Source organism: Mastomys coucha, unplaced genomic scaffold (assembly GCF_008632895.1).
Source record: "Mastomys coucha isolate ucsf_1 unplaced genomic scaffold, UCSF_Mcou_1 pScaffold1, whole genome shotgun sequence".
NCBI lineage: Eukaryota > Metazoa > Chordata > Mammalia > Rodentia > Muridae > Mastomys > Mastomys coucha.
Window position 1 is genome coordinate 55,969,145 of NW_022196891.1, and position 13,137 is coordinate 55,982,281.

At 39.8% G+C, this 13,137-nt stretch overlaps 1 protein-coding gene across 6 annotated transcripts in view; it reads right to left on the minus strand.

Moving 5' to 3' along the window:
• Nucleotides 1-13,137, minus strand: part of Pappa2 (pappalysin 2) — a 256,051-nt gene that overhangs the window by 41,433 nt on the left and 201,481 nt on the right. For all 6 annotated transcript variants that reach the window (XM_031386494.1, XM_031386463.1, XM_031386444.1 and 3 more), the window contains exons 19-22: nt 12,882-13,050; nt 11,055-11,190; nt 9,519-9,628; nt 475-546 (exon numbers count right to left, since the gene is read on the minus strand). In XM_031386494.1, coding sequence (XP_031242354.1) covers nt 475-546; nt 9,519-9,628; nt 11,055-11,190; nt 12,882-13,050 — 487 coding nt within the window. The remainder of the gene's footprint in view (nt 1-474; nt 547-9,518; nt 9,629-11,054; nt 11,191-12,881; nt 13,051-13,137) is intronic.

Genomic DNA, 13,137 nt, shown 5'->3' on the forward strand with positions numbered 1-13,137 from the left:
CACACACACATACACACACACATACACACACACATACATACACACATACATACACACACAAACATACACATACACACATACATACACACACACACATACACACACACACACATACACACACACACACATACACACACACACACATACACACAAACAAACACACATATCAAGGTTGGTTTTAGGCACTTCACTAGCTGAACAAAATTGTCTATAGTAAAATCCTTATTTAACTAATTCTAAGGCATAGTTACAAATCCCAAAGCCATAAATAATTCTGGCTTGTCTTTTAAGTGACTGAGATTTTACAAAGATAAAACTGAGTTCAGAAACCCTACATTCTGTAAATTTGGGCCTGAGAGGCAACATTTAGGAGACTAAGGGAGAGAGAGAGGGCCCAGAAGAAACAGGGTGACTTGGAGGGACTAATGTTACTCAAAGCTCTCCACGTGACTTGGAGAAGTGAAGCCCACATACCTCACATGACTGGATACAGTACACCAGAGAGGGGTCTGGGTGCCACTGCCGCCTGCCGGTACACACAATACTCTACAAAAGAAATAAAGGAAACAGAGCCATTAGATCCAAGGAAGTAATGGTTAGGTCCATGCTTGTCCCATCAGCCAGTTCCTGGACTCTGAAGGCAAGACCCTCAGTGTGTGCCTGGTAAGTACCTGGTCTTGTCTATGGAAACCATTAATCCTGCTGGGTAGCATGAAGGCTGAAACCCTCAAAGAAGGTACCTTGTTCCACTTTCATCTTCTTCCTTCCCTATGGTACCACAATTTTCAGAGTGCTTTAACACTGACCAATGGGCAAAGAATTTCCCCAGGCCTCAACTGCCACCAGAGCCCTGCCCAACTGGTGGACACTGTTGGGGTGACTGCTCTACCCAGTCTCTAGGGTAGACCAGTACCCCAAGCTTCTTTTCCACAGAAAAATCTCTCAGATCTTCTGGGTCTGGCCACTGAAAACTAATGGCCTCTGTCCCCAGCCAAGCCTCAGAGATCACCACAGAGGAGTGCAGACTGGCCATCCAGCTAGGGAGCAATACGGTTGAATTGATACATGGATCACTTGGTTTATATTTTCTACTCAAATTTACCTTTTCAGATCTCTGTAGAAGCCAGAAAGTCTCCTCTCACGTCAGATCAAAACAGCCTGGCTTTAGAGTGACTTTGGGTGCAAAAGATAAACACATTGCTTGCTGATGATACACATTTAGAAACATTTTAAAAAGTCTGAATTACCTGAATTAAGTTTCTTAAATAAAAAGGCTTTGAGGCTGAGAAACCATTGGCCAGCTTGAATTGGTTTCATATATAAAAATTGGGTCTTGCTTTTCCTAGAGCTACTGGGTCTCCTGCTGAAATGGCTAAACTCACACGCAGGTTTCGATAAAGCAAACGCGAGCTATCATGCTGCTGGTCATGACTAAAAAAAATTACTTTTTACAAGAAAAAACTGCTTTATAATGACCGCTCTCAATGTCCAGCCACCTATGTCTCCTGGTGAATTATTGGATATTTCCAGGTAAGAGAAAAAGAAAAAGTTTAAGGTTTTGTGTACATTGCAGGGGTCTAAGGAAGTGATTTAAGATGTGTGAAAGGCAAGCGCTGAAGGGCATGGTGGGAGGCATGTGAAAAGCAACACTCAAAGATGCTGCAGTGTGATGGGAAGACTTCAAAAACTCAAGGTCTAGCAGTGGTAAACAGCGTTCTGATCAGCTATTAGTCTAGTCTTGGGAAAGCAACGGCTATTGTTATTGTCATATACGAAATTGTAGGTTTCCTTTGGTGGTTTTCTAAATAAAGACTTAAAAGTGTTTCTCGTTGGGCTAAAAAAACGTCTCTGTCCAATCTGTCCATTCCTCTGCAGAGAGGAAAGGGTATACTTGCTTTTATGCAGAACCAGCTTTTGGGTCCTCAAGATCTTTTATCCCTCAGTTTTCTTTCCTGACAAGAAATTTCTGTCTTATTACAAATGAATGTTTATGCTTCCTCTATGTTAATGACTTCTCCATTTGCTGTTGTTTTCATAGCTCAAAGGCATGAGTCTCCCTGTTCGGAGAAACTACTTTTCTACAAGGATTTCAGTGCAGATTACAGACAGTGATCGGGCTTATACCGTCTGTCCCTAGCCTATATCTGTCTGAGCAGATTCACTCATCTGACATGTACCATCTAGGAATCAACTGTGGCCCTGCAAACTGCTCCAAAATGGGCTCCCTTCCCTAGCTAGCCTGGGGTGGTCCTGCAAAAAGACAAGCCCCAGACTTTGCTGCAAGCTGCTGGATACCAGTCTCTGGTATCAAGCAGTTCAGCCAATGTGGCTGATCCCTGTCTCCTCAGCTTTGGTCAGCCAACCAAATGCTTCTGAGGACTTGTCCACAAGTCTTCTGCCACTCCCTGACTCTGCTCCCACTCACTGCCTTCCTGGACCACCAAGATGTCCCTCCCTACCCTCCCCCTTCCCCCCAGCTGCGAAGCAGCTACAGGAGAGACCAGTCACTGCTTATCCCCAACAAAAGGTTGGAATGTTGCATCTCAGTATGCATACTCAGAAATGGCTCAAGCTGAACTGTAGAAGGATTCCTTGGGGGTCAGATAAAGCCAGGGTTCTTCAGGAACTTGTGAAACAAACTCCCATCTGCCAAAAGGAACCATTCCCCTTTCCTCAGGAAAGGGGGGACTTGTGGCTTCCTATTTACATCTATCTGTGGCATCCATCAGCTTATCAAAGGCGGTGTTAGCCTCCAGGTGCCTACTATCCCTGTTCACAAATACATTACACATTTCAAAGCCCCTATGACAATCTCCTGGCCCTTTTTACAAGCACACCTCAGTCCTCCTGCTATTTCAGCTCTCAAGGTGGCCAAATCTTGTCACCTTGCCTCACTACCTCCTCTACTGCGTCCATCTAGCCTCCTTTCCTGGCAGATAGCCCTGGCCAATCCAGTCTGCTTCTCTCTCTCTCTCTCTCTCTCTCTCTCTCTCTCTCTAGCTCTCTCGCTCTCTCGCTCTCTCGCTCTCGCTCTCTCTCTGCTCTAAACTCTTCCAGAGGACTCTGGATATGCCCCTTCTCCTTCCTATCCACCATAAAAATCTCCCACTTAACCATGGAGTGGTCATGTTGGTGGTTTCTTTACTGTGCCCCTCACATAAAGCTTTCTTTTACGACTTTCATAAATAAACAGAAGAAATCTTCACACATGTCTGATATTTACAACTTAATGTAACATTACAACAATGTAATGTAATCTGTACTATAAGATGTCGACCTGGCTTCAGTTATCATTATAGTAAAATGGAATTATTAAACAAATATTAAAAAGTAGACAGGAGTTGCAACCTACCAAAAAGTCCGAGTTACTTTTCCTACCTATAGGTTGCATAAGCGGACTCATTTACATATAAACAATAAGCAGACTCCATTGAAGTTTCCTTACTAGAGGTTATGAGTATTGATACTTAAAGCATCATGTTTGCTTACTGTCTCCAGGAAGCAGTGATGGGAAAATATTAAGATGCTCTTTTGTGAGGTGGATGACAGGATCCTTTTTCATGGGATCCTATCTGATCATTTACTTAGTTCAGACCACGTGTGTCAAAACAAAAGGCCTCCCTCACTAAAAGCCATATTCCCCAGCAAGTAGAAGGATCTGCTGCTATGTAGATCTCGTGCTGTCCTCTAAATGGTCAATATTGTTGGGGGAATAGCTCAGGTCCTGAAAACATGAACTTGGTGGTATATGCTCAACAGATTAGATGGCCTTCTCTTACACCCTTCCCTAGCTTTTAGAAATATAGAAATTTCTCATTCCTTTTGCTATAACTAAGTGAATATAAAATTTTTTCATATATGCAAATGTAAGACAAATTCATGACAGTGAGGTTGACAAATACTTACTGATTTTTTATGTTAATTTAGTTTTCATAGTAGTTCAGCCTGGCTTACCTCCTTAATGTAAGGTACTTAAAGCTAGTAGTATGTCTTCTTTTCCTTTCTTTCTTTCTTTCTTTCTTTCTTTTGTTCTTTCTTTCTTTCTTTCATTCTTTCTCTTCTTCCTTTCCTTAGTTTTAAAATGTACCAATCCAAAGAAAAATTAACTATGTTTTTGTTTGTTTTTGTTTTTGTTTTATTTTGGTTTGTTTTTATTTAAAACTTAGAACTTTTTTCCATTGGGAAAGCTCAAAACAAATCTTTGACCATCAGTTCATCTGAGAAGTTGGCCGTTAGTAGCATAAGAGTCAAGAGAAAGTGTTGTAATGTATGCTAATCCATAAAAAGAATAGTAAACTCAGAGTAGGTCTTGCCAATAGAAAGGATAGTAATATTAGAAGGATCTATATTGATTTGCACTCTGGAAGCAACAATATTTTAAAAGATTTAGTGGAGCAGGACAGAAGAAACAAAAATTCTCTATTATACTGCATAGATTATTCTTGTACATAACATGCATGATTGTAATTTGCCAGAGTTTTCCAGAAAAGGAGAAAATCCCATTTGCTTTCCCTAAGATCTATGATCTTTGACTCACTGCTTTCTTCCCAATTTACCTCCTTCTTGCATTTCCAGTATGCACAGTTTTAATACCATTTGCAATTGTTTTTTTTTTTTTTTTTTTTTTTATCAATGCCCGGTAGTTCTAGTCTAGAAGAGAAACATGCCATCACAGATAAGGGCTGTGTTTGTGGGACGGATAACTTTCATAGGTCAGAAGACACAGGAGAAGACTGAGGGCCAGTACTACATTCAGCAGCTGGCCAGTGTCAGTCATGAAGAGTAGGACAGGAAAATCAGCCTCACTTCTCAAGGATTTAGCATGTAGGATGGATACAACAGACTTATTACCCGCTTTTAGCACCTTACAGAGATTAAGGAGGTACGCCAGACTGAACTACTCTGAAAACCAAATTAACATTAAGAACCAGTGAGCATTGTCAATCTCACTGTCATAAATATGTCTGACATTTCCATATATGAAAGGATTTTTACATTTACTTAGTTATAGCAAAAGGAGTGAGAGTAACAGAATTGACTATCCATATGGAGTAGGTTAAATATCAAGGAGCAGTGATTACCAAGAAGGGATGGGAGATTATTGCACAGTAAGACAACTTTTAGCTCCTGTTCCTCTTTTGCTTTAAACTATTCTGTTTGCTAAAAGAAGCACTAGTCCTTACAGGATTAATTTGGGAAAGCAAACCAAAATAAAAATGATAGGCTTTGGTGTTCCTGGGCTTCTGAAGAGCTGGAGACCTATCCAGGAGTGCAGGTAGTCGTAAAAGTCTTTCCAAGATATCACATGTTGCTTGGGTGAAATCTCATTAACTTGGACCTCACTAATTCATAATGACAGTACTCAAAAATAGAGTGGAGTATTGTTCAGTCTGTGAAGCAGGAATTTATGAGACAAAAAATGGAAAAATGACAGGAGGTGATACATGTCTTGGGCTTTGGAAGGGAATCACTTTCAAATACAATTTAGGAAAATTCAGTTCCAGGCCAACATCTGTTGCATTGTGTTTAAAACCAAACCAAACCAAACAAACAAAAAAACAAACCCAAAACAAACAAACAAACAAACAAAGAAAACATAAAAATCTACTCATGAAATAGGTTCCTTAAAGGCCTCAACTTTCAAAGGTAAAATATCGACTTTCCCCCTTTAAAAAGTATAACAAAGCCTTCTCACAACAGAGCAGATAAAGGTAGCCATACCAATTCACCTTAGCCTTAAATAGAGTTTTGAAAAAAACAAAGCTTTGAGAGTGTCTCCGTGGTGGCCTCTGTTCTACAGAGTTTTGCTTTCTTGCAGCCAAGTTCATTTTACCTCACAGAGGAAATGGTGATTGGATGAAGGGTGAGATGTCTATCTACTTTGAGAACCCTTTGTGCTCAGTGTGATGCTGAGATGAGCAAGATAAATGAAAGAAAAAGAGAGAAATCAAGAGAAAAAAAACATGAAGACTTGAACATGGCAAAGTACTCCTTTTCTGGAGTTCATCCTACTCTCTCTCTCTCTCTCTCTCTCTCTCTCTCTCTCTCTCTCTCTCTCTCTGTTTCTCAGCAGCTTGGAGGGTGATTATCCAGGGTGATTATCCTTATCAGGAAGTGAAGGCAGTAGGCAGAAGGTATCTCTGGGTGTCAGGTATGAACTATGGTATCACCACTGATTCAACACACAGCGCCCTGCCTCTCATGATTGTCAGATCCCACAATCTAATCACCATGTCAAAGACTCAGAGTGTCCATCTGAGAATGTCAAACTCTGGTCTACTGCCTCCCACAGGAAATGTGTTCTTGTAAAATTGAAATGTAATTCTGTGTGTGTGTGTGTGTGTGTGTGTGTGTGTGTGTGTGTGTATTACTATTCCATCTTTGTATGATCACCAGAGTTTTAGAGGAGTCAGAGGCAGAGGCAAGTGGATCTGAGTTAAAGGCCAGCCTGGTCTACAGAGTGAATTCCAGGATAGCCAGGGCTATACAGAGAAACCTTGTCACCAAAATTCAAAACAAAAGAAACTGCTTCCTTAGTCAAAGGAAAGGTGGTGCAATAAGAAATCTTACCCAATTTGTAAAAGGACAAAAAAGACCAAATGATCCAGACTTCCCTCACTCTCTCTCTCTCTCTCTCTCTCTCTCTCTCTCTCTCTCTCTCTCTCTCTCTCTCTCTCCACACATACACACACACACACACACACAAACAATGGATCTTTATTTTATTTCATGGAGCTAAGTGGTCCAATTTTTACAGAGATGGAGGATATTTTAAAAGGGTAAAATTTATACTAAATAAGTTAAAATAGCATTTAAACTTAAGAAATATATACTGGAAACTGTGCTGGATGTGTGTGTATGTGTGTGTGTGTGTGTGTGTTAATTTTTATAAAAACACTACAAAATAAATAGCATTTCCTTCTCCTTGACAGAGGGCACAGAGGCTCTCAAAAGCAAACTCTTTTTATCTCAGTTGTTTCTTGGAGGTATTTTTCATCAAAACCCCAAACAGTTTACATTTTATGAAATTGTTCCTTTAATAAATTACATACTATTTTAAAACTTGGGTGTCACTTGCAAGAATAAAAAGCAATCAGCCTTCTAGAGAAGGGGAAATAAAGTACAGACATCTGAAAGCAGACGTCTCTGATTTTTAAACACAGACCAAAACACCAAAATCTGTCACAAAAAAAGACAAGCAGTGTTATAGGGAAATATCTCTTTAAATTATTTTTTTTAGATGTCATGATAAGGGAAGGAAATACAGGATGGATGGATGATTTTCATGGTTGAAAAGAGTGACCCTATTTTCTGTCTGACAGAAAAACTATCCCAAGCAAGGAGCTAGAGAGAAAATGATTGCTGTGTGTGTGATAATACAGGGACTGTCACACAATTTATAGTCAGGAACATTGCTTAAACATTTCTCCACTTCTTGAAAACTGTGAAATTTTGGAAAGATTATCTAGCAATGCCTTTGAATGTGTAAGGTAGAGATAATACAATCATTTTGAGCTTCTTCATTTGTGATGAGATTCAACCTATATACATATGTATATAACATATATTTATACATATATGTAATTATATATAATTTGAATCATGTATATATTTGTAGTAGTGGACATCCATGGGAGTTTGGAGACAATGAAATGTTATTTAAATAAAAGCTATCATGCTTGTTATAAAGAACGAAGTCATTTGAAGCAGAATTAAGAAGAATATAATTTAGTTCTGCTCTCTGTAGTCTTGTTGGATGCAAAATGATCTGAAATGTGATAGACACAGTGATTTCCATGAAAGTAGCAAGAATTACTTACTAAACAAATGAACTCTATTCAGAATAGTTGTTCTTAGACTTCAAATATATATGCAGCAATTGTCTTATTTGTAAGTGTAATGACTTAATATACTTGAAGTGCTCAGTGGAATTGTAGGATGTGTGTGATACACATCAGTTCATATTCCAAAACATCCCAGCCTTTAGTAGGATGCAATATCTATCTTATTTTATACACTGCCCAAGTGATTTGAAAGGACAAACTGAAGTAAAATATTTTACCCAAACTGGATAAAACCACAGAACACCCCCCCCAACACAGTCAGTTTGGGTTACAGGATTTTAGTTAATATATTGTTTTATCAAACATAGTTGCTTAGGTTTATGAGGTATTTCTTCTTATGTATGAAGACAAGGTTAGATTTTTACTTCCCCTCATGAGCCCCAGAGTACCACAAAATGATAGAATCTATGAGCTTATCATTGGCTGGAACACAATCTCATCATCAATGACTCTAGAGACAATATACCAGTCATCTCATAGTTTTCCTTAGATCCATTGACTTTTCCTATCTTTTACAATACAGTTCGCGTTTCCTAAACACCTAGCACAATTGAATGTTTTGTAAACTATACTCCGTGATATAGCATAATAGAAGAAATGATAATCAATAAAGAGCCTGGGTAATACCTTGCTTTGCCCCACTGTGATATTTACTGTTACATATTGGGTTGCTATTTGATTTGATTTGATTTTGGTGTGATGGACACTGATTTGGAATTCAGCAACACATAAAGTATTCTTACTTAGGTTTTCAACTTGTGAAATTCTGTTGCATTATTTTTCAAGAATAAATTATTCTTATAAATAAATTCAAATAGCCTTGTACACTTTTAAATTATCTTAGTTTATCCCTTAGATTGTTGGAAGGAACTGATTTATTTTGTTTTGTTTTCCACAGCAAATGACATACATTGAAAGAGTTCCCCTAACTCTGGGTGTGGAAGCAGACGAGCATTCTGTGTTATCTGTGGCCTGGGAGCAAGAGGGCTCTCAGGATTAGCAACGTGCAAACTAACACTTAGAGTTCAGTAGCCATGAAGGGGGTAATGGTTCTCTTCTGCTCTATTGGCTTTATTCTCAAGTATTGTAGATTCTGGGGAGGGTTTAGTAGAGGCTCTGTGGAGACAGGAGGACAGCTCCCACCCTCTCCCCTCCCCCAGACACTAGGATATTTTCAGAGATAGGAAGAGACTTCATTGAGACCTCTGGAAGGCAGTGATTTCATGGGAGGACCAGAGATATAGCAGATTTTGTCCATGAGTGTCAAGGGCAGAGGATAAGGAGGAAAGACAGGAAAGTGAATCTTGCTCTCACTTGTCTGCAGTACATCCTCCCTGTGCGCAGCGTATTTGCACCTTTCCTAACCCAGCCTTTCTATTTCCTCCTCTCATCTTTACATGTTTATCCTAACACTTCCTGCCTTGTTTTCATTATTCATTTTTTCCCTGTTGCTTATGTCTCTGAATTTTCTTTCTAGTTTCCCCTTTAAATGTTCCCCCTTGTTTTCCTCAGCCATTTTTTTCTTCTTTTCTTACTTTATGGTTTCTCCTCAATCATGGGAATCATCCACACAGCTCTATGATACCAAGGTATTTGGAAAGCCTCTAAATCCTCCTAGGGAATGTCCTGCCACTTGAGAATTGGTCAGCAGTTCCATCTCTATGCTGTGCTTACCTGGACTTTGACAGGTTCCATCCAGTGCTCCAAAGTCTCAGTAGTCACATTCTCTGGTAGAATCACAGGGTCACTAGGGGGGATTACACATGACAGGGAGCACACTGCACCTAAAGGAATTGAAATTTAGGACAGAGACATGAATTTCCCGGATCACAGTCTTTTCCAGTGCTTGCTTTCTGCACTATAGTCCATAACATGAAAGTTACAGACAGCATTAACATTCACCTCCTGAGAAGCTGTAAGGATACTATTACTTAAGGTGATCAAGAGCCACTGTGGCGAGATAACTCTTTGCTTTTTCCTCTGTGCAACTTCCCCTGCCTGGTATAGTATATCCTCTCCTTAGGAATGCATGTAACACTGTGCCATTCAACAATTTAGAGATCAATTCCTGGTTTAGCAGATCCCCACATCCCCAAATCAGGGTTCCAGTTTGCCAAACTCTGATGCCTTTTAAATGTATTTGATATTATTCTAATCTCCCAGGAACTTATATTTATTGCACCTGTAACCTTGTAGCTTCAATAGCTGGGGGGGATGTGGGTCAAAGATCATCACATTTGCCCCCAGCCTATCCTAACCTCTCAACTGGCGTGCACTATTACATGCACAGCCAAGAAACCCTATTCGAGTAAAGGAGGAAAGATGTGAAACCAGAAGCAGAGATGCTGGTCTCTCAAAGGAAACTCTTGTTCTGTTTGTTTCTATGGGCAATCCAAGCACCTCCTCAAAGTCTATTCAAATAAAACTTATTTTGGGGTTTCTCTGTTTCCTCATCCACAAATTATATAATCTGTAACCTTCTTTTCAGTTCTCATTGTCTATATGTCCGTGTCTTTAGGTAAATATATTTTAAAAGTTATATCACTTTAGGAGCCTATATATATGTATATATGTGTGTGAAATCGTTCATGCAGAAATCAGAAGTTTTCAGGCTAAGAATCTGTTCATAAAACACCATTGAACCAGGCCTGAGTATAAGACATCAAGACACAAATACTTGGAACACAGTGAAGAATTAATTCAAAACTGATTACAGTTTCTAAAAAAAACTCCCTATTATGCACATTTACATGGTATGGAAATTTTTAAGCCTGTGTAATTTAGAATTTAGACGCAGTCTCATAAGGTTTCACACAAATTTCAATGTTTCTACAATGGTATGGCCAGTTTGACTCAACTTTACCCTAAGTCAGTTCTGGTCCCAAACAACTTTAACTGCAATAATTGGAATAAGCACTTGCCCACAGATCTGGAACCCAGTCCTCTGGAGAGAAAGACTGAGGAACACAAGTAGTTGCCATCCCAAGTAATCCTTTCTGCAACAAAAGATGTAATACAGGAGTCCTGCATCATGTGGGAGGAGCCCGCATCACGTGGGAGGAGACCCGCATCACGTGGGAGGAGACCCACATCACATGGGTGTAGCTGTTCAGGTGTATCTTTTCTTTCGGAGCTACAGATTCAGCCACAGATGGATGCACTCTGGGTCCCAAAGCAAAGTGGTTGACATGAACAGATCTCTGTTCTTACCAATCCCATATCCCTGTCCACACTTGTACTCCACAGAATTCAACTCTGAAGTGGGTGGTGGGCATTCTCCTCGCAGGTTTTCACACAACTTGAATTCCTGGGTCCACAACCCCTCTTTAGTGCAGAGGATTGGAATCTGGAATATTGAAGTTAAGAACAACACTATTGTTATTTTGTTAATTTCATTGTAGGATGGGAAAAGTGGTCTAAGTAAATGATAATATCCTATAACTTCTGTAACTTGGGTTAAATGTTGATTAGAATAATAAGCTGAGGGCTGGAGAGACGGCTCAGTGGTTAAAAGCACTGACTTCTCTTCCAGAGGTCCTGAGTTCAATTCCCAGCAACCACATGGTGGCTCACAACCATCTGTAATAGCATCTGATGCCTTCTTCTGGTGTGTCTGAAGACAGCTACAGCGTACTCATATACATAAAATAAATAATAAATAATTCTTTTAAAAAAAAACAATAAGCAGAGTTAGAAATGGCAAACAGAAGAGAAGAGAAAAGAAGAGAAAAGAAGAGAAGAGGAGAGGAGAGGAGAGGAGAAGAGAGGAGGAAGAGGAAAGGAGAGGAGAGGAGAGGAGAGGAGAAGGAAGGAAAGAAGGATGGAACCCATGATAAGTTCTTGCTCCCATGTGAAGCAATCATAAACAAGTTTTCCATTCATGAAACTTAGCACCAAGATATTCTCCTTCAGCTCTGAGGACATAATAAGCTACTGACCTGACCTGTGTATTCTATACTGTTTTGGGAAATTTTCTCCAGACTGTGTTGCTATGCCCTGATTCATACATATTATCACACAAATGTCACTGTGGCAAATGCTGAAATTTTTTTCCAAGGCAGGTTTTGTGTAGTGAAAGTAATTAATAATTTTCCTAAAGGTATGTCTTTGCCTCTCTACTGAAATACACACATTCCTGCTGCTTTTTAATCCTGTTTGAAGTCTATTCCCTTTTTCCACATGTTTGTTGCCTGGTATAACTCTTGGTTCACTCCAGGACCCCCCAACAAAATAATAATCCAAGTATACTCTACCTAGATGAAACACAGAAAATTAAGAACTATAGAACCCAAGGGAGGAAATACAGATCTATCAGCCGTCCAGCCTTTGTCTGTTGAACCCCTTGCTGCTTTAACTAGACAGTTTACACTGGCATGTCTGATATCTTTGGGTCTCATTTTATTACCCATTCTTTTCACATCTGTTCAACCCAAGGGTGTGGCGAAGGCCATTGATTTTTGCCTCCAAAAGTCTCCTTGACTTCCTGTCTCATATATGTGTGTGTGGTACTTGCAGTGTCTAAATCAAAACTGTGTTTAGTCATATACTCATGATAAGGCTGTGGTTTTTAGTTCAGACTTGTGCCAGCGTTCTAGGGAAGGTAATAGTCAAGCAGCACTTTAAGAAGATTTGCCCAAAAATTCATGTTTTTGTTTGAGAATTTGTTCTACTGCCAAAAGAAAAAAAACAAAAAACTACAACTCCTGCATTCCTACCCAGGTAGGTCAGTCCACGCTTGAGAGTTGACTGCACTGCCAAATCAAGATCCTAGACTAGCTTGAAATGAACCCTGGTATCCTACTCACTGGATTCTTCTTATCTCAAAGAAAACTCTGAAATTGGAAGAGAATGCTCCAAAACACTAACACTATTAGGAACTCTCTATGGAATAATATCAGTGCCTCTCATTAGAGCCCAGCTGCATGAAGATTTGCTTGCTGGGGTTTTAAGTTCACTTCTCAGAAATCATGTTATGGGCATGGTTATACAAGTGAGAGCACAGAGTCTTGCAAACGAAGTTCGCAGAGTCTTCCTTACCCCTTCCGTTTCCTGGTTACAGTTGAGCACACACTGGCTGTCCAGCTTGAAGCCATCAGTACATTCATACATGCCTTCAAAAACAGGAGGAGGAGGCTCACAAACCACTGGGATGCAGCTCCCTTGTTCCCACATTCCATCATCCAGACACTGGATCTTCAGGAACTTGCTAATAAGACATAAAGCCAAACAGCCCGTAAGGAAACACGACCCTCAGAAACGTGTGACAAACATTAGCAAACCAGACCAGTGACAT